The sequence below is a fragment of the Podarcis muralis genome, chromosome 13 (genome assembly GCF_964188315.1).
Source record: "Podarcis muralis chromosome 13, rPodMur119.hap1.1, whole genome shotgun sequence".
Classification (NCBI taxonomy): Eukaryota; Metazoa; Chordata; class Lepidosauria; order Squamata; family Lacertidae; genus Podarcis; species Podarcis muralis.
This window is the reverse complement of record NC_135667.1, coordinates 17,109,036-17,133,517: the sequence shown is the minus strand read 5'-3', so window position 1 is coordinate 17,133,517 and position 24,482 is coordinate 17,109,036. Positions and strand designations below refer to the sequence as shown.

At 48.1% G+C, this 24,482-nt stretch overlaps 2 protein-coding genes across 3 annotated transcripts in view; one reads left to right on the top strand and one right to left on the bottom strand.

The window, feature by feature from the left end:
- The window catches only part of CORO1A (coronin 1A), a 79,588-nt gene that overhangs the window by 12,346 nt on the left and 42,760 nt on the right, over positions 1–24,482 (bottom strand). Inside the window, exons 1-2 of one of the 2 annotated variants that reach the window (XM_028702774.2) lie at positions 3,736–3,880; positions 2,350–2,552 (exon numbers count right to left, since the gene is read on the bottom strand). In XM_028702774.2, coding sequence (XP_028558607.2) covers positions 2,350–2,547 — 198 coding nt within the window. In that variant the 5' untranslated portion in view covers positions 2,548–2,552; positions 3,736–3,880. Of the gene's footprint in view, positions 1–2,349; positions 2,553–3,735; positions 3,881–24,482 lie in introns of those variants that run through there. The other variant, XM_028702775.2, reaches the window with a different exon arrangement.
- On the top strand, positions 10,308–19,511 carry MAPK3 (mitogen-activated protein kinase 3). Its single transcript, XM_028702777.2, has 9 exons — positions 10,308–10,617; positions 12,345–12,527; positions 13,160–13,349; positions 13,501–13,617; positions 14,007–14,121; positions 14,319–14,450; positions 16,707–16,816; positions 16,993–17,131; positions 17,747–19,511. Exons 1-8 carry the CDS (start codon positions 10,454–10,456, stop codon positions 17,110–17,112), a joined length of 1,131 nt encoding a protein of 376 aa, XP_028558610.1. The 5' UTR covers positions 10,308–10,453; the 3' UTR covers positions 17,113–17,131; positions 17,747–19,511.

Below are 24,482 nucleotides of genomic sequence, written 5' to 3'. Positions count from 1 at the left end.
TTTTAGCTGCGTTTCATGTACAATTTCATCTGAACACTGCTTGGAGAGCTCTTTGATCAAGCACTTTATAAATCTTCTGAAGAAATAAGCTTTTTGCCCCAGGAGCCAGCTAAGAGAAGAGGCGATGGCAGCAGGCCAAGTGCCGGTTGTCAGGCCCTGTCCTAAGTGCCAGTGGCTAACTGGGTGGCTGGATTTTTGCAACCCTCCTTGCCAAGTTCTCCTTTCTACTTCTTTGCCACCCACCCCGCTTCAATACTTCCCTTCCTTCTTCAGCTCCTTTGCGCAAAAACAGAGAGACATTTGCCACCAGTTCTCCTCCCCCCAAAACCACACAGCTCCACTTCCAGCCTGAAAGAACTGCAGAGTTGTCAACGTTTCAACCAGCCTCTGCTCCTGTGCCTTGAGTGAAAGGTTGATCTGCAGATATCACTGCCACTGTCGGCTATTTTTATCTATTCAATTTAGGCACCGCTTCTTAGCAAGCTGAATCACAGCAGCAAGTGATCACATTTATCTCCATGCTGTGAAAACCTCCGCTTCCTGGCATCAGCCTGCTATGAAATGCACAACAACAGGCCTGGCTGCCTTTAGGTGCCCCCCCCAATCTTTCTCTTTTAACCTATTTTCTACTCCTTTTTTTCATTATTTCTTTCTCTATTTCTTCTCTCTCCCCCTCCCCCCTTTATGTTTTTAGATAAAAGTTTTAGTTTGGTTTTTAAAAGGGGGGTATTATAAACCTTCATAAAATTTATTTTTTAAAAAGGATCTTGCAACCCTGGGCTACCCTTTCAAAGGTATGTGACCCACGGATTTGACCGCAGTGCTGCTTGGTGCCTATTGGGCTTAGCAGGGCAGAAAGCAGGGGAGCTGACAGTAGGTGGCGCCAGAGCCAATGGCATGCAGTTCTGCCCCCAGCTTGGCTGTCAATAAGAAGGCAGACAAGTGGTGATTGGCTGATGGCAAACTGAGAATTTGGTGAGCCCCATTCGCTCTAATGGACCAGCCTCTGTTGTCTGATCAGCCTTATTGGGCTTAAGCTAGCCACCCACACTTGGACTCATGCCACATATCCCAATGGCTGCTCTAGATTGCCACTCCAGCCTTCTGCACACTGTAAATGCCAGCTCTGCGATCTGTCTCCCTCCATATCGCTTCTTCTGGGACTGAGTTTCTTCTGCTTGGGACCACCAGGAGATTTGCTTGTCCCGTCCACCCAATAAATGGGCTGGAACCGCAACCTGGGTGGGAGTCCAGCAACCAAGTAAGGAACAATGGGCCAACGTCAAGGGCCATTTGCCCTGCTGGAAAGGGGATCAGCCTCACTGGGATCAGCAACGCTCACATGGCTTCCCTCTCGCACTTCCCCTCCTCCCCTCTCCCCCATTTTGTCGCTCTCAGGAGTGTGAATCCGCTCCTCGTTCCCATATCACGCTGGAGTCATGAGACACTTGTGTCCTAGGGGCAAACACAAGATCGTCGCAGAGGAAAATGTGGAGGGGCAAGGAGGCCCAGCCTCAGCTTTGAGCCTCAACTTAGTGGCCAAATAAAAAATGAAGAAGCATTTTTGGGGGGGGGGGAGGGTCCTTGAGCGTGTTGTGACTAGACTGAACCACACAAACCCACACACGTTGAGAAGTACAGGGGCATTGTCAGAAGCATTAACCTACCAAGACCTCAAATGTGACAAAAAGATAGAAAATGCCCCAACCAAACAGGAGGGGAAGAGAGTCACTTGTAAAACATGAGGTTTGGGGATCAGGCAAAAGCCAGACATCAAACAATGACAATTGGTTTCACTGGAAGAACTGGAAAGGACGTGAGGCCTAGAGAAAGGCTGAATCCATCACTTGTTGGCTTCCATTTCTGGGGAATGGTGCAGAGGGGGTTTTGGGGAGGCAGTAAAGGGGAGCGAGTTAGGGGGCGCATGGAACTGGGGCACAGGCAGAGACAGGGCAGGCCGAGAGAGCTTCATTAGTTACCAAGCGCTCTCCCGATTTCCTTCCCCTCTCTGCCTGCCCCAAACCCACTTCCTCTTTCTCAAGGCCCCATTTCCGCAGCAGGTTCAAACTTCAGGCCATTTAAGGCAAAACAAAAAACCTGTCGAAAGAGATCTGTCGTTTCGGCAGTTTCACAAGTTCCCCGTCCCTCCTCCTCTGTGCCATCTTCAGAGCGCCACCCCGGAAAGACATGGGGGGGGGAGAGACCTCAGAGTTAAGATTCATGCATGTAGCTGTCGGTTGGCGGTGGCTGGGCTGAAAGGGGTTGAATTTTGGTGGGAGTTGAGGGCTGAGGTCCGTGGGGGGCAGGAGATTCTAGAAAGGCCATCTTTCCAGAGAGTGGCTCACATACCTTGGACAATGGCAAGACCAGGAAGGCTCCTCCGCCACTAGCTTCCACAACGATGGCCAGGAATTTGGGGTTGACAGAGCAAAAATTCCCATCCCACGTCATCTGGGACACACGGATGTCATCGTAACACTGGTCAGCCTTGACCGGTTGCCCATAGACATGGCGGAACTTACTGGACCTCACAACTTTACGGCTCATGGTTCCTGCAAAGACAAAAACAAAGAGTTTCACTTGCACATTGTTGGGGGGCATCAAATCACAATGGTCCCAGGGTCAAATTCCTAGTCCCATAAGCACTGGTGTCGCCAGACCCCTCAACCCAGTATTTATATCTCAGACCATATAGCAGCCTGGCAGCTAGGAAGTCTGATCTTAGCTGTGGCCCCAATGGTCTCAATCATGCCACCATTTCAAAGTCACACAGTCTGCAAGATAATTGAGGGTTGTGCATCCTAGCTCCTTGCCCTGGCAAGCTCCCCCAACCAGCAAAACCACACCTGAAGCCCCACAAACACCCCAACCAAAACAGCATTCAGATTCTGGGAAAGATCAGGAGTGGCAGGCAGTTCCACAAGCACTGTGCAGGCAGCCCTTTCTAGAGATGCCTGCACGTTTCACATGAGAAGTATATGCAGCCTGATCCCATGCCTGTAAGAAATAAGCTCCTGATAAGTCCATATTTGCTCCCACAATGAGCACGATTTGCTTTGAAAGGCGCCAAACTCTTTAGATTACCCAAGCAACAAAGCCAAGTCGCATGTGGGAAAGGGAAGGAAATTTTTTTGTACCCGGCGCATTTACGCATTTGTCAGATCTGCATGCCATTCTTCTTCTAAGCATGATATATATGGGCTTACATTTTATCCTCACAACAATCCTGTGAGGTGGGCTTGGCTGAGGATAAAAATGTGCCCACAGTCACCGAGTTCACTTCACCGGGGGTGGGAGCATTTGAAACCAGGACTATCTGACCTAAAACCAAACACTCCATCTATGACACCATGCCTGGGCGCAGGGGACAACAGACACATCACACGCCAAGGGTTGCTAGCCAATGTGACCTGGAAAGAAAATTCTAAATACAGCAAAATCCTGAGCACAGATTAAGCCACAAGAGATTTTTTTTTTTAAAAAATGATTGGTTTTGCATGCTTTAAAATGTGAATAGTAAATTTTGTGACCTGCCTCACAGGGTCCTGTGAATTCGGTATTAAAGGAGGAACATGCAACATGCAGCGTTTTGCACGTTGGAAAGTGCTTCAGGCATAAAATAATCAATACAAGAGCCCCCCCAGTGCTCTGCGAGCAAACGTCCCCTCCCCAATTCACTGCCATCTCCCCCTCCCAACCGGAAGGTCCTTTCGCCCCTCAGCCCCAAACTCTCACCTGCAGCCTCTTTTGCAGATGCACCACACAATGAATTGGAGATGAAGCTGCTCTGAGCTTTTTAACAGAGCCATCGCCCTGGAACTGTCAGAGCGAGGAGGGCTGGTCTCTTAAAGGGCCAGCGCTCAGCGTGCGTCAAGCAGGGAGCTCACAGGCTCGGCTTGTCATATCTCGCCCTACACACAAACAGACACACAGACACAGAGCATCCATCTTCAGGTCTCTCTCTCTCCCCCATCTCATTTCCTCTCCGTACATATTCTTCATCCTTAACGTTACAGAGAATTGCTGATACGTTTGTGCTAAACAGAGACACGCAAACGGTTTGGAAGGGATGCCTCGTTAAACCAACTATTTGGAAAGGTTGCAGGCTGCACAGGTCTCTTCGCTCCTGCCTGAAGGAACAGTTCGCCACAGCCCGGCGGCTTTTTGGTAAAATTATAATCGGATAGCATGTTAGCTGTTACCTGCTTTATCTTTCTAAAAAATTATGCACGTGCCTTTGTATTCTTTGCTTCCTTGCTCACACCCATCCTTTAGTAATAAGCAAGGCTGCATCCTAGCCTTAGATTCCACAAGAGCCCAAAATGTAGAAGGTGGTACAGGAGCAGAATTCAGCTCCTTAAAAAGCAATGCTTTCATTTTGAAATAAATCCCCAAATTTCTAAGCCTTGTGGCTCTGAAGGTATGTACTGTGAGTTTGTTGGCCAATTCCAGCAAACAGATCTATATCACTACAACATTGTCCCCAAGTGTCACCTGCTGAGAGCCCAAGGTTTTGCAAAAAAATAAAAATTAAAATAAAATAAAATACTAATGTTCTTTTATGGCTGGGGGTGGTCCCCTGAATGGGCAATTCACCTAAATTCTTGGAAGACTGTAGCTGCAAATCCTACGCACACTTAACTTGCGGTAAGCACTATATTACACAGTGGGGCTTATTTCTGAGTAATTGTGCCTAAAACTGTTATGTGTGTGAGGCTATGTACACATCAGGGGCTTAAAATGCAGCGAAACCACACACGCACACTTACACACTTCCAAGAAAGGAGAAGGGGGGCATCTTAACCCAACAGACATGACCTCTTTGGTTTCCCCTGTGCGTGCAACCCCATATCCTCCTCACAAGGCTGTCAGCTTGTGTGCATGTGCAACAGTTCCCTCAGATGTACACACCTCAGCTTAACTGCGAAGTGAATGTGGCTTATGTTTTCAAATCAGATGGCAGCTGGTTTGAGAGAAAACGCACCAAACCAGAGTTTTTCTCAATAAACTACAGGATGCACATGAGTTCTAGCTAACGTCACATGTACTCAGCTTCAAACACTCGTGGCGGGAGCACACTGGAGACGGAGTAAACAGCAGTGTGTACACAGCCTGAGAGAGAAACATCCATTTTTGCAGCTGGAATGAGCAGACAGAGGGAAAAGTAGGGGTGCATGGTTTTCTCACAGGGCGGTGGTTACCCAAGTTGCTTCCTGGAGGAATCTGCTCCCTTGTAGGACGGCCTGATGTTTGCTTCCACAAATGCTTTACTAAAGCTACTTTCCCAAAATGTTTTGCTGGCTGGGGCTGATGGGAGTTGTAGTATGGCACCCATCAGCCACATATACAGTGGTACTTTGGGTTACAGACGCTTCAGGTTGCAGATGCTTAAGGTTACAGACTCTGCTAACCCAGAAATAGTACCTTGGGTTAAGAACTTTGCTTCAGGATAATATCATCATCATCATAATAATTTATTATTTATACCCCACCCATCTGGCTGAGTTTCCCCAGCCACTCTGGGCGGCTTCCAATCAAGTGTTTACAATAATACAGCATTAAATATTAAAAACTTCCCTAAACAGGGCTGCCTTCAGATGTCTTTTAAAGAGAAGATATCTGCTTATTTCCTTCACATCTGAAGAGGGTTCCACAGGGCGGGCGCCACTACCGAGAAGGCCCTCTGCCTGGTTCCCTGGCAGTGAGGGAACCACCAGAAGGCCCTCGGCGCTGGATCTCAGTGTCTGGTATGAACAATGGGGGTGGAGACGCTCCTTCAGGTATACAGGACCGAGGATGAGAACAGAAATCGTGCTCCGGCAGCAGCAGCAGCAGGCCCCTTTAGCTAAAGTGGTGCTTCAGGTTAAGAACAGTTTCAGGTTAAGAACGGACCTCCAGAACGAATTAAGTTCTTAACCTGAGGTACCACTGTATATGAACCAAGTTATCATAGACACTGCAAGTCTTCACTCTTCAGGGCTCTTTCCTTCAAAGGCAACTCCGCTTGGTAACACTGCTGGAGGAAGAGGGTGCCGTCTAACAACAGCATTAATTTTGGGTGGGCAACCTCTGGGGGCAGCTTGAGAATTTGGAAGCCAGAGGAATTCCTGGACAATATTCCCAATGGTTAGAGGTATTCCAATCCTCAACATAGCTCCATGCCCACTCTAACTACAAGACATTGGATAAAGCATGCAAAATGTTGACAATTATAAAACTAAACTCATGCAAATCCAACCCATTTCACTTTTTTCCCTTTCTTTTTGGCACAGAACTGTAATTGCCTGGAGGCCAGGCTTTTATTTATTCAAGCACGGCCTCACTGATAGGCAGAGAAATGTTTTTTAGGCGTTCATTCCCGATGAGTCACCAGGTCAAGTCTGTTGCTGCAAGAAACCCAGGAGTTCTGTGGCACCTCAGAGACTAATGCATTTATTGTGACGTGATCTTGCATCCTAGCTAAGAGTCGAGTCCTCTTCAGCAGATGGCATCAGACAAAAGAGGGCTCTTGCCTACTGGACATCTGATGCTAGGATACATTTGTTGAAGATGCCAAGGCCTCTTTTTGTTTGGGGTTTTGTTTTGCGGGGAGGGGACGGCTAGAGGATTGTGTGGGTGATGGTGGATCAGGGAACAGAAGACGACAGTGTAGAGAAAGAAACTAAGCAGCCCTTTTAAATCTAGTGAAGCTCTCTACTCATCCATTCCAGCTGCTTGTTTCAGACAAATCCAGAGATGTCTGTTTTGTCATTAAACTATATAAATTAAGAAGGAGAAGCATTTCTGTTTGTGATCAACTGAGAGCACAGATTTCTCTACTGCTGTAGGTTTTAAGTTAGCAAATCAAAGCACAGGAAAGTAGTGTTGTTCCCTACAGATGCTGTTGTGGGTAGATGGTGTGCTAATTCTTTTTCATACATTTGAATTTTATGTAGAAATGTCACTGACGACAACTGGCGCTTAGGCTGCAGTCCTACATGCACTTTACATGGGAGTAAGCCCCACTGAACTCAACAGGGCTTATTTCTGAGTAGACACGTGTAGCTCTGCACATCGCATGGCCTTTTCACCCAACCTTCTATCATTTCTCATATGTAAATAATCTGCCAGGATAACACCACATCTTTATTATATGTATTTTTATTCCGTTCCTTCAAGAAGCTCAGGGAAGAATGGATGGCTTTCCCTCTGATTTCTGCAACAAGCAGGTGTGTGAGCGAGACTGCCTTAAAGTTTATGAGTACCAGTTGCTGCAAATCACAGGAAGGGAGGCCCTTGTTTCACATTGAGTTTGAAATTCTCCCACAGGCATCTTAGTGGACCACTGTGAGAACCAGAAGCTGGATTAGATGAGCCATTGACTTGATCCTACAGTGCTTTTTAAAAATTCACCCAATACACTTTGTGGTTAGCAGGGTCTTTAACCCGCCCTGCCTAGCATTCTCAACACTACCCCGCCTAGTCTAGGAAAGTGTATACTACTACATTAAAGCTGAAATCTTAGTAAATGCCATTGAACTCAACGGGACTGACTTCTGAGTAGACACATATAGGATTGCATACATTTTACCTGGAGCGGACTTACTGAAATTAATGAACCATTTCAATGGGTCAGCTCTGAGTAGGACTACCACTGGACGCAACTCTTAGCCTTTCAAGCAGGTATGGAGAATCTTTCCCAGACTGAGGGTCACATGGCAGTGGTGAGAAGGCAAAAGTGGTCACAGCAGTGAATGCAAAATGGACTTCTGTGTGGCAGGTTTGTTTCTACACACCCCTTTCTCCACCCAGGAAACCAAGCGGCAGGATCAAAGTGCAAAGATGCATTGCAGCCAGATAAATATGCCTGAGTAGTGTAGTTGGGCTGGTGAGGGGTGTGGCTGAGGAGGGGATCTGGCATCTGAGGGCAGGGGTGCCAACTTGAATAAAATATTGCAGGGGCCCAGGAAAGCCCCGCCCCACATAATTGATCACATGATGCAGTGCACACACACCATCTGAATGGGAATGCTCATCAACTTTGTGGGGGCCCACCCCCCTCAAATATTTCATTGTGGGGGCTGAAGCCCCCATCGCCCCTAGGACTTGGCTCCTATGTCTGAGAGAATCCCAAGGGCCAGATTGAGAGGCCTCCACTTTAGACTGACAGAATACTTTTTGTGTCAACTTTTTTCTCTTAACAAACATGTCCTTAAACAGGTGAATTTGTGCTTTGTAAGGAAAGCGGGTGGTGCTGTGGGTTAAACCACAGAGCCTAGGACTTGCTGATCAGAAGGTCAGTGGTTCGAATCCCTGCAACAGGGTGAGCCCCCTTTGCTGTGTCCCAGCTCCTGCCAACCTAGCAGTTCGAAAGCACATCAAAGTGCAAGTAGATAAATAGGTACTGCTCTGGCGGGAAGGTAAATGTTGTTTCCATGTGCTGCTCTGGTTCGCCAGAAGCAACTTAGTCATGCTGGCCACATGACCCAGAAGCTGTACGCCGGCTCCCTCGGCCAATAAAGCGAGATGAGCGTCGCAACCCCAGAGTCGGCCATGCCTGGACCTAATGGTTGGGGGTCCCTTTACCTTTACCATTAAGAAAAGGATAGCTAAATTTTCCAGCATCATAGTATCTCCTGATCTAAAACACAGGAGGCAATAATTAGGAGCAATAAAAAAACCTTGCCATGTTCACAACGGAGAGCTTTAGAATTTCATAAGAGAAATAAAGCAAGACAATTAAGTGGCCATTTTATCCATCTCTGTGCTTTGTGATGGCCAGAATTTCCCAGGAACTTCAAAATGTCACATTTGTGTTCCTTTCTTACAAGAGACCAAAGCTCCCCCAAAGATCTGGATCACCATAGAATCATAGAATTGGAAGGGATCCTGAGTATCATCTAGACCAGGGGTCTGCAACCCGCGGCTCCGGAGCCGCATGTGGCTCTTTTACACCTTTGCCGCGGCTCCGGGGCGGATACTAGCGAGGGGAGGAGGTGCATTGTGCACCCTGACACTCCCCACTGTGGCAGGCGCTGTACTGGCTGTGACGTCGCATGGGGGCAGTGTGTGTGTTAGTCACGCACCGTCCCGACGTCACCTTCCTGCCCGCTGTCAGATCGGACATTAAGGTAAGAAACAATATATGCAATGTTATATTTGTTTTAAATGTCGCAATGGTTTTGCGGCTCCCAGTTTTTCCCCCCTTCGGAAACGGGTCCAAGTGGCTCTTTTTGTCTTAAAGGTTGCAGACCCCTGGTCTAGACCAACCCCCTGCAATGCAGGAATATGCAGCTGTCCCATCAGGGGATCAAACCTGCAACATCGGCGTTATCAGTGCCACCACCATTTAACCAACTGACTTATCCAGGCATTCTCCATAAGTTTGCTTTTTTACCTTTTCCTTCCAAATATTTTGCCATTTATACCATGTCTTTCAGGTTTACATGCCTGAATGCATTTATTACTGCTTGCTTTGACTCAAGACTGGGGATTGCTCTTTTGGCTGAAAAGCAGGTTTGTTTTTTAAAAACAAACAAACAAATCAGGGGCAGCCTTTGATAATCTTTTGTTAATATGGTGCCCTGTGCGAGGTCAAGTGGTCCGTCGGTAGAGCATGAGACTCTGAATCTCAGGGTCATTGATTTGAGCTCCACGTTGGGCATAAGATTCCTGCACTGCAAGGGGTTGGACTAGATGACCCTCACGGTCCCTTCCAACCATAATTCTCGTATTCTATAACCCCCAATAACGAAGTCTAACGAAGTCCTGCTCTGACTGTAGCTTGGGAACCCCTTTTTGCCCATAGGTATCTAGAGTCATTCTTAAACCCAAGTTGCTTTGTTTTTATTGTAAAGTTTCTTTGAAGCTCTTACGCCATAGGTACTAAATAAAGGAAGGCAGAGCTCCTGCCACTGCACAGCTGCATAAATCCAACCGGTGTAGCCTCGCATCTCTCCATTCAGACTATAAATCTAAATCCAAATGAATACAAAGAAGCCCGCAAGTGTATGCAGATATAGCCTCACTGGGGATTCGAACACGCGACTACAGGGAAAAGGGCGGGCCTTGAAACAAGAGCAAGCGCGTGGCGTCGGGCACTGGATTGGAGGCGAGCTGAGCCAAGAGGCGTGGCCCAATCAGAGCCAAAGGGCGTGGCCCAACGGGACTGAAGCTTGCGCGCGCGAGAGGGTGGAGCATCGCTTTGAGTGGAATGTTATGGGTGCGGCGCTTCCGGGTCGAGTTCTTGACGTCCCAATCCGAGCCAGGCGCGTTGTGGCCCGCAAAACGCTATGAGGCAGGCTGGGCGCATGCGCCCTGAGAGGAACCCCAAGCCGCAGCTTCTGCCGAGCGCATGGGCAGTCGCGGTCTCTCCGTTTCCTCGGCGAGCGCATGCGCGGTGCTGTCGGGCGGTGTCGGTTCCGGGTAAAGCAGCGATAGGAGCGGCTGCAGGAGATTCTCGATCAGGTCGGCCATGGCGGCAGCAGCGGCGACAGCAGCCCCAGGCGGGGCGGGGGTTGTGCCGGGACCGGGAGCGCCGAAGCTGGGAGTGGAGACGGTGAAAGGGCAAGTGTTCGACGTGGGGCCGCGCTACACGGACCTGCAGTACATCGGCGAGGGGGCTTACGGCATGGTCTGGTGAGTGAGCGCGAAACGCGCGGAATGGCCCTGTCCGGGCGCCGTACCCGGGCGAGGAGCCCGAGGCTTGGCTGGCCCACCCGCCGAAAGCGGCCCTCCCGGCCGCCGTAGCCTTTCCGACAGGCTTCCGCCATGTTGCTTCTTAGTTACTGAACCCCGACAGAGGCGCCTGCCGCGCTCTCGACGCTGCTCTCCCCGCCCCGACCCTTTCCGCGTCGGCTCCCGTTGCTCCTCCGCTCCAAGGCTCCCCGTTGCACGCGCAGGGCTCTCCTCTCGGCTGCAGCCCTTTTCTGCAGATGCTCTTCTCCCAAACTGCCCTGTGAACTAGGAACCGAGCAGAAGCAGCACGCCCTAGCCCTGCCAAGTCATTGTTGTGCTCCGAGCCCCTCCCAGGGACTGGCCCTTGCCGGCCCGCTATCTCCTTGTGCCAATATTTGCCAGCTTCCTTGCTCATGCCTCCATTGTTCGGAGGCTGGCTGGTGCCTTCCTGCTGCTTTCGAAGGGCGCTTCTGTGCATTTTAATACCAAGGTGGCAAGAAGCTTGGTGGTCACAGCCCTGGTGCCCCCTTATCACTGCAGCACTTTGGTGGAGAAGTTGCATCTGACAAACTTCTTGTTGCATGGCTGTTGGCACCAGGGACACGTCTTGCAAGTCGGAGGCTTGCTAACCCGCCTTCTTGCCAAACCTCTCATTGCCATGTAGTTAAGTAATGCGGGAATGCTTAATGTGATGTCAGACCCACTCGGTGCTTGCACTTTTTACACCACTAGTCCTGTAGGCTCAATAGTTTTGCCAGCCTTGTTAAATGCCATATTGAGACATAGTGCGTGTTCTTTTCTAGACTTGGATCGACACTAGGCCTATAGTTTTTATGCTAATGGTAGGCTATTCCAGTCACTGAACCTTCAGAACTGCTGTATATGCCTCATTTGTGCCTTCAAAAGTTAACCCAGGCTAGGGTATTTGCAATATCCTATTGCATGAAACCTAGCCACCATATTACACCCAACAGCTTGGGTCTGGTACTTAAGCTGCCAGTACCTGTAGCAGTCAAACTGTGTAACACCTTTTATTCTGCAGTATTCATTATCTCCTTGCTAAGCATCTGATCTTCTAGGCTTCTGTGCTTACACTCCATGTCTTGAGAGCTTCACAGAAGGTATAGGAAACATTTGGCCCTGCAGATGTTGCTGAACTACAATTCCCATCAGCCCCAGCAAGCATAGTCAGTGGCCAGGATGATAGCAGTTGTAGTTCAGCAACATCTGCAGGGCCAGAGCTTCCCTGTACCATGCCACCTAGTGTTGACTCTTTAGGTCTCATTCTGCCAGCTCCTGCCAGTACTTGTGCCAAGTGGTGATAATGGAGCCAAACAGTTGGGTTTTCTAAATAATTGTATCATGCAATTTGTATTGCTGTGGCTGCTATTTCCTCCTCTCTCCCTTATCTTTCTGTCCTTGTATTGATCCTATTTTCTTAAGATCCAAAACCTTGGCGTACATTTGGGGCTTTCTGACTGGCTTGCATGGAAGCAGTTCCCCTTGTCAGTTGCTCTTGTGGATCACCAGACTGTTTTCTTCCAATGGGGGAGAGGAGGGGAAAAAAGGCATTTGGCAATTTGGAGAAAGAATGTATGCAAGCTTTTATACTGAGGAGACAGTCTATGTATGTGCACAGACCCAGAGGTTACCATCTGCATGTGTCTTTTGTCTTCCTTTCCCCACAGCTCTGCCTACGATCATGTCAACAAGATCCGGGCTGCCATAAAGAAGATCAGTCCCTTTGAGCACCAGACCTACTGCCAGCGCACACTGCGAGAAATCAAGATCCTTTTGCGCTTCAAGCATGAGAATGTCATCGGCATCAATGACATCCTGCGTGCACCTACCATCGACCAGATGCGTGATGTGTATCCTTGAAGACCACTGTTGTCCCTTCCAAGCCTGGAAGGGCACCTACGTGAAAACATGTTTTGATGCCCAGAGGCTGTGGGAGTCACACTGTGATCTGCATAAGAGTCCTTGAATCAAATGTGTGGCTCTGAGGCTTTGGCTGGCACGCAGCATAATGATGTGCTGTGGAATTGCTGGGAAAAGATTGCGCCAGCATCTGCATTGGCTTCCTGTTGTCTTCTGAGCATGGCTCTGGGCGTTGTGCTTTTAATGGGTTAGGGCTAAAATGATCACTTGGATCAAGAATGTTCTTTCAGTACCATGCCTCTGAATAGGTTTACATCACAAGCATGTGAAGAGGCGGTGTTATTAGCTGCATCATTATCAGCGATACATTCTGCTTGGCAGTCATTGGAAGTGTTAGCAACGCTCAGTATCTGGCCGGACTACACCTATGAAAATCTAACTCAGCCTGAGGGACAAATTGTGGGTGGCATCATGGGTGGCTCAGCACTTTGTGTGCACTTTATGGTTCCCCCTCCCCCCCCCAGATGCTCCTTTACGTACAGTACTACTATTAAAGTTGTTTTTCTTGACTGTTGCTCTTGCTCCCTCTTTCCTGGAGGGGGCACCATTTCTCCCTCTGCAGATATATAGTTCAGGATTTGATGGAAACCGATCTCTATAAGCTGCTGAAGACCCAGCAGCTCAGCAATGACCACATCTGCTACTTTCTCTACCAGATTCTCCGAGGGCTGAAATACATCCATTCTGCCAATGTGCTTCATCGGGACCTGAAGCCCAGCAACCTTCTCATCAACACCACGTGTGACCTGAAGGTGGCATTCAGCAACTTTTGCTAGACTCTTTCCTTCCCTCTCCAGCTGACACCAGCTTCCCCACCCCGCCCCCCTCTGCATTTTGCAACCTTAGATTTCTGCTCACCCTGGGTTTGCTACTCATGCCCATCCCATCTCTCTCTTCTCACAGATCTGTGACTTTGGCCTGGCTCGGATTGCAGACCCAGACCATGACCACACAGGTTTCTTGACGGAGTACGTCGCTACTCGCTGGTATCGAGCCCCTGAAATCATGCTTAATTCCAAGGTAAGATAGTCGGAGTGAAGACTAGCGGTACAAAGTTCAGTTGGAAGCGAAGTCTCTCGACTTCTTGGGGGGGGGGGATTAACATAGCCATGAAAGCAACATGAAGACATTTTCTTAATTTAATAACACGTAGCTCACACCCACCATATGGGTATTTATTTTTTCTGAAAATCTGGGGAAAGAGAGATGTCTTTCTGAATCCTGTACTTTTGCTGGGGCCATAGTTTCAGGCTTTCAATGCCTCATAAAGAAAGGAACCCTAGTTTTCATCCTGCCAGATAGTCACTGTGCAAGGAGAAAGCAGCCTCTTCATGAACCGTGGGCTGGTTATGCACGGCAGGGAAGCCCAGAACCTGGTTCTCTTTCCATGTCTTTTACCCCCTTCACAGGGCTACACCAAGTCTATTGACATATGGTCTGTGGGCTGCATCCTGGCTGAGATGCTGTCAAACCGACCCATCTTTCCTGGCAAGCACTACCTGGACCAGCTGAACCACATCCTGGGTAAGGGGAAAATATCAGGGAGTAAAGCATTTGGTATTGGAGGGGAGAGGGTTTTTTGCACTCGCCATTGAATGGCCAACTCTGCCTCCTTCTTGGTCTCTTTTCAGTGCCCGAGGCCTTGTTTGTTTGTTACAGAACTTGAAAACTATTTTCCCTGTCCAATATATCCAACAAAGTTCTATCTGCCATCTCTACAGGTATTCTGGGTTCCCCGTCTCAAGATGACTTGAACTGCATCATCAACATGAAGGCTCGCAACTATCTCCAGTCACTGCCCCAAAAGCCCAAGGTTCCCTGGGCCAAACTCTTCCCTAAGGCTGATCTCAAAGGTAAGGGAGGAAGAAGGCAAAGGGTGTTCAGCCACTTCGGTGTCCCAGCATGCATTGCTCATTGTTGTCCATTCTCACATTCCAGTGTTTTCCCAACTATTTGCCTAATTATACTTCCCAATATAACCTAAGCCAGAAGTCTTTAAACACTTTTGTTTCATGCTCAACAGTGACTGCTGAAAGAGAAGGTTCCCATGAGCCTGTGCAGGTTGCAGTTTCCCCCTCACTGTTCAAATATAAATGTTGCCCAGCCACCTGCATTTCCACCCAGTGTGACCAGGACTTTTGTGTCTCTCATCACTCTTGCCATGAAGGGGTATGAAAATTAGCATGTCCTGAAATTTCCTTTTGATGCAGCTATTAACAATATAAGAGCTGTGGTCTTGTTTCTAATTAATAACATAAACACACAGCCACGCCCTAGGCAAAGCAATGGGACAGGCTATACTTGAATCCCAAAGGAAAGTGGATTGTTGGGACTTCAAATAAAAAACACCACAGAGCAGCTTTATGCAGACTTCTAGAGGAAAGCAGGCCAACTGAGAAGCATCTGATTTCAAATAACTCATTCCCTGATAGGGGATGTTCATAACATTCTGTGCCCTCAAAACTGAGGCTAGGATAAAAGTTCTTAATTAGCATTCAGAGGTAATGCCAATCAAATTGTCAGCTACCAGTAAAGGTGGACAAAACATAGTGTTGATGCTAATGTTAGACCCCTTGAAGCCAAGGCAACTGAGATTGTTGCACTATGGTTATGCTCTGTGCAGCTTACAGTTCCCCAAACAAATTATAATTCATCCACAAAAAGATAAAACATTAAAGGTATTTGGAGCTGTTTATGGTGGTTCCTTCTGCTCTTTGGCAGTTGGGGGCTGGCTGATGGTAAATGTTGCAACTCAGAGAAGTTCCCTTGCCACGATCTGTCAAATTGTTGTAGCCCAATGCAGCGCATGTTTCACTTGGAAGCAACTCCCACTAAGTTCAGTGAGACTTACTTCCTTTAAGTTAAAAAGCAAATAACTCGAGACTTAAAACAGGCAGCAAACAATTTCTTCTAAAGAGCAAGAGACCAGCTAGAGTGGCATTTGGATGTTCTTAGAATACAAAAGTGTGAAAAGACTGTTGGAAGGAGGACAGGTGATAGCTGAGAAGCTAAATGAATTGTCCCTGTTGAGGACGGTGTATGGTGTGTGAGAGCTCTCCTCTATGACAGTGTTTGGAATATAGAGCACTAAGGAGCTACGTTAAATCAAGATGATACACAGTGAAGATTTCTAGGAGCTAATTGATAAGTTTCAAATTGCAATTGGGGACAGATTGCATTTACCTTAGAGTCCTTAAAGACCTTAGATGTTAAAAGCCCAGCAACTTCACAAGTATGTGCAACTTGTCAGTGTAAGGCCAATTTTAAAGAAAGGATTCAGGGGTGAATTGCAAATGCCACACCTGTAAGACTTACTGTCAATTGGTAAAATCATTATGAAAGCCAGTTATTAAGTGCATAAGAGAGATTCTGAGGTTATGGTGAGCAGCTCACTGAAAACATCAACTCAGTGTATCATTGCTGCGAACAAAGGCGCTTGGATTTCACTCAAATGTTGAATTAATTGGAAAGGGGTTGAGAATAACACTCTGGTGCCTCTCTGTAAACCTGTAGCAATGCCTGAGCTAGAGGAGTGTGATTCTGGACCACGCCCAGACCAAGTAGGGTAGTGCAGACCGGGAGAAGGTACAGAAGTGAACAGCCAATGTGGTCAAGTGCGGTGAAGCATCTTCCCTAGGAGGAAAGAGCAAAGCCTGTGGGGCTGGTGGCCACCAGCACAGATCGCATTCAAAGGGGGTAAACGCATTTGCATGGCGCAATTGTGATGTCGGCAGCCGCCCATATTCACAACGGAGAAAAGGAACGTCCACTTTGAAAACAAATACACCTGTGAATAGGCACAAAATGGAGAGAGCTGTTGCTGCACAAGCAGGGCATGAAAGCATCTACCTGGCCGTCATTGGAAACGGGATGCTGGGCTAGATGAGCCCTCGTCCAGATCCAGGAGGAATCTTGCTATGGGATGCTGTCAGCGATGCCAGCCACCCTTCATTGCTCTCTGCTGCCACCTGTGGCCAGATTCCAGCCCTGCAACTATTTGCTGGCACAATTTTGTGTGTGTTTGTGTGCGCGTTTTCTTCCTGTTGCCATCTGCTGTCTGGCTGCTGATACTGCATCCTATTTCCCCCACCCTCCTTTCCCTTTTTCAGCTCTGGACCTGTTGGACAAAATGTTGACCTTTAACCCTAATAAGCGCATCACGGTGGAGGAGTCCCTTGCCCACCCTTACCTAGAGCAGTACTACGACCCCTCAGATGAGGTGCTGGACGCTTTGGTTCTTGGGGTTTGACTACCGTTCGAGGGGATTTGGGAGCGCAGGGCGAGGAACGAGAAGGCGGGAGTACAGTGGGCTAGGATGGGCGGACTTGGGAAACGAAGGAGTTTGGGGACCAGGATTCCTGGATTTTTACATCTCTCCCTTTGCTCCACGCTTAGCCGGTGGCCGAGGAGCCTTTCACCTTTGACATGGAGCTGGATGACCTGCCCAAAGAGAAGCTGAAAGAGCTGATATTTGAGGAGACGGCACGATTCCAGCCTGGCTACCAGGGGCCCTGAGGGGCTGTTCGGACCACTGGTAAGTCAAACAGCACTGCGGGTCAAAAGGTGGTTTTAGTAAAGCTGCCTGACCTTGGGAAGGCCATCTGTGGGGCAGAAATACGTTGGCCCAAGTTACTCACATGATTGGTGTTGAACGCACTGATTCTGTAGTGGCTTGTTCCCACTACCAGTTACCTTGTGACATCCCCTTGGTGGAGATTCCACTTCCAGGTACCTACAGTTCCGTGAATGGACTGGGGATGTCCAACGGGGTGGAGCAGATCCTTGCTGCAAGCTGCTTAAGTTATGAAACGCACATGTGAAGGAACCTGGAGAGAGAGTTTTATCTGAACTTTGCATGTGTATGTAGCCAGAGAAGTTTTATGTTGCCTGATCATTGCCTGCAAATACTTACACATATACACACATATACAGCATCCAGTTGTGAGGCACTATCAAGACTTGTTAGGTAGACATTTTTGCTATTACAAATTTCAGAAATGTGTGTGTTTGCTATGTGGATGATTTTGGGGTTTTTTGGTTTCCCCGCTGCAGCTAAGCCATTTAAATGTTGCTGCATCGTGTGTGATTTGTAGACAGGACTCCTGAGTATTTGCGTCTGTAATTCTCATAGGATTTCTTTTTGTTCCAGGTCTCTGCTTCACCAGGAGATGATTTGGGACTGTACCCAGCTCCCCTACTGGATTTTAGAGGGGAGCACAGGATTCAGGGGGTACCAATTTGGGGGTGCCCCTGTCGACTTGCTGTACAACTGCGCTTTGCTACGTGGCTGTGAACCCTGGTAACCCATCTCTGGACCCCCTTAATGTGATGTGTCAGGGTGAGACCCTGGTGCCCAGGTTGGGGGAGGGGAGGGGAGTACCCTCCCCTACAGGAGGGAAAGGAAATCGGTTTCCCCTGTCCTTTAACCCCTCCCTCAAAGAAATTGAAGGGAGCGGAGTGTCATCTCCTTTTTTTGGCATTTTATTGTCTTTGTTAACGAGTTAATAAACTAATGCTGATTTTTTAGCAGGGCCATTTTCTGATCCCTTGGGCATTATTAACAAAAAGGGAGTTGAACCTAAACCCTGGCTCCTGGACTCTCGCTCTTGTAATCCACAGAACCACATGACTGTTCCACAACTGGGAACAGAGCCCAAGGGTTCTGACTCTCTCCCCTGCCCCCCCCCCGCCCCCACTACACTCCTTGAGAACTCACAGGAGTCCTGGTTCCTCCCTGCGCAAATGGAGGGCATGTATGTGCTGGTTTTTTGTCTGCTGGTTAGTGCCATTTTTCAAACACCTTTCATGCACATCTCTAACCTTAACACGTCACTGTGGGCAGCAGCTGTTGTGCAGCGCAAGATGAAGATCTTTACAAAGCTTGAAAGGTGTGCCTGTTCGGAAGAGGGGGGCAATGTCTCCCCCTTCTGTGGCTGTGCAGATGAAAAGGAAGGCTTTCAACTTCATTTGCTTCCTCTTTCAAGGCAAGGTTTGTGGTTGTCTGCCTCTCCCTCCCTCCTTCCTCCCCCTTTCCATTTCGCATCTTGATTAATTGGGCAGTCGGGGTACGTGAACCCTTTGACGTCCCTCAAGAAACCAATTGGCCTCTGCAACAGCACTGCACTTTTGTCTTCTTGCTGCTACAAACTAACATGGCTGCCCTCTTAATTCCCCCCTCCCTCCACTTTCATCAATGATGTTCTTAAACAATGTGTGCAGAATTTTACCCTCCCCCTCCCCCCATTTGCCTTGGTCAGATCGAAGTCCAAAAATGATCAGGGGCCCGCAGCTATCAGCAAACATGAATTTTACAAGGGAGGGGAAAGGCTGGGAAGATGACGGACGATCACATCTTGTGTGTCCTGAGGGGACAACCCAGTTGCCCCGTAACAACCAAACTCTTGAGGGGAGGAGGTATTTTGGATATGCGAGCACTAAACCAGGAACAAGCGGCTAGACTGTTGTCTGCTGAAAGTATTGGGAATGAAGCAACCTTGGTTGAAGGCAAAGCTTTGGGGAGGGAGCACTACTTTTTAGATGGACTAACTTCTGGATTTTAAGCCCTCCCATCTCTGTGTGTGCCATTTTGGGGAGGGGGGTACCAGTTTGGATGAGCAAGAACTGCCAGAACCTTTGGGTTCCCAAAGACAGAAATTTTGCAAGCAGAAAAACGGGAATGTGGATTTTGTCTGTTTGTTTGTTTCCTTAGCTTATCTAGCTGAGTGAGGAGGAAGTCTCTGTTCGGACAGTGTTGCCTGTTTGTCCATCCACGACGGCATGCTAAATGGGCTTCCTCCTGGGGCGTGTAATACTATGAGGGAACTTGGATTGAAGGGAAATAATGCCTCCCCATCCCCTCCTGCTTTGAATTGTATAAAAAGACCCTGAAATAAATCATTCCTTTATTCCTTCAATGCCTCATTTTGTCTTATTTTGGAGGGGAAAACATAGGTGCATGTGTTTTTAACTGTCTGAGAACTTAAGTTGTTTTCCCCCCAGGAGGGTTTGGGTTGTCGAGAAAAAAAGAGAAGCTTCGGGCAGACATCTGCCCCTGCTAAACATCAAGAATGAAGACTGGCCCAGAAGGAAGACTTGGCTGCAGGACTAGTTTTTCACTTAAAAGTTTAGTCCACACAAAAGCACAATGAAGATTCAACAGGAACACTTGCCTCTCCATTGTACAAGGGGTAGCAGCGCTGCCTTGAGTTCAGTATCTTAATAGACATGACTGTAACAGGAAGGAAGTGGCCTGTGGTGAGAGGGTGCAAAAGGAGTGTTAGGACAGGATATGCTGACAGCGGGGACGGCTGCACGACGGCAAAATCCTCACCTTTGCCTTCGCTGCTTCCAGTCTTGGATCTTGCAGGCCGTAAACAGATCTCTGTGTTTCTTGTGTTTTATAACGGTGACCAAGGAGCATCGTAAACGTGCCCATAAAAAAACCTCTAGGTATTTCCAGGATTACAAAAACACACTGGAAAGCAATTCCATTATTTGATAGTCAGAATTCAAAGCTAAAAGAAGCTGCTTACAGCCTCCCATTCCAAGTGCTGCCCTGGAAGTCGCTGCCTTGCAGCCTGCATTGCAGGACGGCCCTTGGTGTACCTTCTAAGTCTACAGTGCTATGATTCTATGCTGGCATGAGGTATCCTCCTTACCTGACTTAGATTGCAACTCACTCGATGGTTTTTGTCATGGGATAACGGGTAGTTAGCATCGTTCCAAGCCACAAGGGGGAAGTAGGACGGAGGCAGCTGGAGCTGGTGCTTTTCCTTGTCTGCTCGCTGTGATGGGTTGCTGTTGTCCCAAGTGGAGATGGCGGCACATCAAGTTTGCACATGTTGGATTTGGCAAGTGGCACCAGCTTGTCTGCCCCAGAGTTGCTGTCTTCTGAGGTGTAAAAGACAGCGGGCTTATGGCAGGAGGGGGGAGTTCAGGAATGAGACAATCCCTGTCCCATTCAGAAGTTATTGAATATTGCCAAAATTTACATTTTTTGAGAGCCAGCTCTTTCAATCTAAATTTTCTTTCCTGTCCCTCATATTTGTTGAATAGTAGCAGCCTCCATTAAGGTATTTTTAAAAATAGGATCATTTTAAAAACTTGAGAAAGAAGAGAATGTTAAACTGCGCACATGGCCTCTTCCATGGAATAAAATATTAATGTGTACAAGGCCCTTGCAATAAGCTATTCAAACACAGTTGAAGTACTATTCTCTGGGCTAGGGCTACGGGGCGGGGGGGCGGGGGGGAGCTTGCCTTGTTGGTCCTTTGGTGGAGACTCCAACTTCACTAACAAATAAAATGCACATTTTAAAGCATAGAGGCAATAAGTCACCCCAGTAACAATATTAAAAACAGCAGGCAGTTATCATGGCCAATGGAACACGCATTCGTGGAGCATAGGAAGCGATTTGATAGGGTTTCAGATTAGGATCTTTCCAACCCCACCCAGAAATTTCAGGGTCTGAACTGGGACCCTCTGAGTGCAAAGCATTTACCCTATTACTAAGCTATGGCCTGAATGAAGTTTTGAACGGGTTTCCAAAAGCAGGTGATGGGCTACCCAAATTTATTGAGGCAAGATGTTCCATAGTGTGGGTGCCATGACAGAAGGCCCTGTTCCATCTGAGGGTTGACTGGGAGTTGGTGTCCTACACAAGAGGCTGCCTCCTTGTGAGATCTGTAACGTGCGCGCTTGTTGATACACGACTGAACCTTGCAAGGCTGGGTCTCCCATGCTGCAACAACCAAGATGCCAGTGGCCCCAAAACCAAGCGAAGTTTTTTGTCTGTGAGTTGGTGGGGGAAATACATTCCCTTGCAATCTGCATGACAGGCTTGAGCTGGAAAAAGCAGAGGCTTATACCACATCATCTTGGCACTTGGCAGAGTTCTTCCACTGCCACTAAAGCACCCACGAAGGAAGATATTTTGATTATGGAAGATTGTTTACCAGATTGCAAATGCAGGAAATGTTTTGCGGTGATCCCTTTGCAGGGCTTTGCCTGCAATTTAATCATTAGCACACTTCAGATGCCTTCTGAAGCACTCTTGACCTGTCTGCCTGCTATTGTGCAATTCCCCTCCAAGAGGTATCCAGTACGTATATCACAAAATGGGTAATATAAAAACACCATCAATCCCTTCAGCCTTGGGGGGTGTTAGTTAATCAGCGATACAGGCGTCTGCATTTGAGTCATACGCTTTCTCCCACCCACCTCTCACCGTCATACCTATCTCATATTCATTGCCAAACTCCAGGAGTTTGTCCTTGCATAACAAAAATAGAAATTTCTCCACCTGTTTCTTACTTAACCCAGTGTGTTGACACCAGGAAAACTACCGTAACCATTGGGACATGGGCTTCCAGCTGAGCTGACAAAGCTCCTCTCTCAGTTTGACTGTACCACAGAGGTCTGGGGGGGGGTGTTCTCCTGGGGTAGGCAAAAAAGACTGTATTGGGCAATTGATGACTGAAGCTGACAGTGTTTGAAAGTTTGAACCAGGAAGTGGCATGTAACTGAAATATATTCAAATTCCTTATTGCTAGGAGTGGTGAGTTTTTCCCCTGAGGCTTTTGTGTACACATGTAGGAGAACAGAATGGTACAATGAACTGTCAATTTAGACTGGTGGTGGTAGTGGTTGCCATATTTTAAATCTGCTTGTTATTTAGAAAGGAGTCACTGCAAGTAAAAAGCTAGCATATTGGGGAGAGAGGTTGTAGCTCAGCCTGATCAGCTTGTTTTCTACTTGCAGGAAGGTGTTTTTACAGACAGGGGGTGTTTTATGAAACTGCAGGTTATAAATACATAAGCAAACATCTGGAGGGCCAAAGGTTCACTAAACCCGAGCTTGGCATTACCCCACCTGCAGTCTGGAGTCATGCAGCATATTCTATCACCTCTTATGCTTCATTCAGCTGTGTATTGAGAGCAGTCCTCTGTGTTCAGTTGGAGAGCACTTCTAAGTCTTGGTTGGGGAGTGACTAGGATAACATTATTTAGAAGAGCAGGCCAAAAGACCACTTCTATGGTTATAGAGCCAGGACTTCTTCCATAACTTCGCCAAAGCCTGAGCCTCTTAGGGAAGCTTTCCATTTGGGCCTGGCTTTCAGCAGCTGAGGTTAAAATCCCCCACCTACCACCATTAATTTTTAATTGCTTGTTTTATGTGCACAAATATTTTACTGGCACTTGCCTCAAGTCTTCAAGATGGGGGGGGGGGGGCTAGAAATATAAATAGGCATCCTATTATGCACATGGTCCATTATGGCAAGAAAGCATTACAATCAGAGGAAATCAAGACAGACGTTTTTTGCAAGGCATCTGAAATGGCAGCTTGAAGTTGCATGACTCACTTTAGGAAGGGGGGGGGAGGAAATAAAAGAAAAAGGCTATGCCTGTGTCTCTGCACACATTCACCAGTACAGGTTTGTATTTTGCACATACTTAGCAGCAGGAGTGATTGTGCCTCTTGCGGCTTCCAGCTAGAAGCAAGCCTACTCAAGGGTCTCTCTGCTTTCTTGGTTTTTGAGAAATATTTAGAGAGCTGCCGCTTTCTGCTGCTTACGAAAAGCTGAGGGTTGGTAGTAGAGGGTGCTGCTGGGATGTAACTGCTTCAAGAAACCCCACAGCTATAAACCAGTGCAGTAGCCTTAGGCAAGGGACTCACTCTTCTCTCAGCCCCTACAGTTCCAGTATGAGGGTGGTAACTCTGGAGAAGGGCTGGAAGAGCAAATATTTGGAATGCAAAAGGAGCTTTGGTGGCTCCCGGCAGGGCTAGGCAAAGCCCAGTTCTGAAACCCCCTCCTATTAAAAGAGGTGGGTGGCGCTGTGGATTAAACCACAGAGCCTAGGACTTGCTGATCAGAAGGTTGGCGGTTCGAATCCCCTCGATGGGGTGAGCTCCCGTTGCTCAGTCCCTGCTCCTGCCAACCTAGCAGTTCAAAAGCATGTCAAAGTGCAAGTAGATAAATAGGTACCGCTCCGGCGGGAAGGTAAACGGCGTTTCCGTGTGCTGCTCTGGTTCGCCAGAAGCAGCTTAGTCCTGCTGGCCACATGACCCGGAAGCTGTACGCCGGCTCCCTCGGCCAATAAAGCGAGATGAGCGCCAACCCCAGAGTCAGCCACAACTGGACCTAATGGTCAGGGGCCCCTTTACCTTTACCTAAAGAGCAGGTGCCAGGGAAGAGTAGTCAATGCTGAGCTCAGGATTGGGGAACCTTTAACCCTCCAGGCATTTATAACCTGCAGTTTCATAAAAAATGTATCAAGGCAGTATACAATTATAATAATAAATATCAGCAAAAGGTATCTGTTACAGAAATTACAGGGGGGGGCACATCTTTAAAGTTGTTAAATGTTACAAATATTATGCATAAATGTATCCTTTCGACTTGACAGCTCAGGGAAGTTAAGGTAAAGGTAAAGGTACCCCTGCCCGTACGGGCCAGTCTTGACAGACTCTGGGGTTGTGCGCCCATCTCACTCAAGAGGCCAGGGGCCAGCGCTGTCTGGAGACACTTCCGGGTCATGTGGCCAGCGTGACATCGCTGCTCTGGCGAGCCAGAGCCACACACGGAAACGCCGTTTACCTTCCCACTAGAAAGCGGTCCCTATTTACCTACTTGCACCCGGAGGTGCTTTCGAACTGCTAGGTTGGCAGGCGCTGGGACCGAGCAACGGGAGCGCACCCCGCCGCGGGGATTCGAACCTCCGGCCTTTCGATTGGCAAGCCCTAGGCGCTGAGGCTTTTACCCACAGCGCCACCCGCGTCCCGCTCAGGGAAGTTACCTAGCTTTAAAAATCATATAAAATCGACTCCTTTGCCAGTTTCCTTCATTCCACTGCCAATTTGCTTCATTGGCCAGGGACTTGGAAACC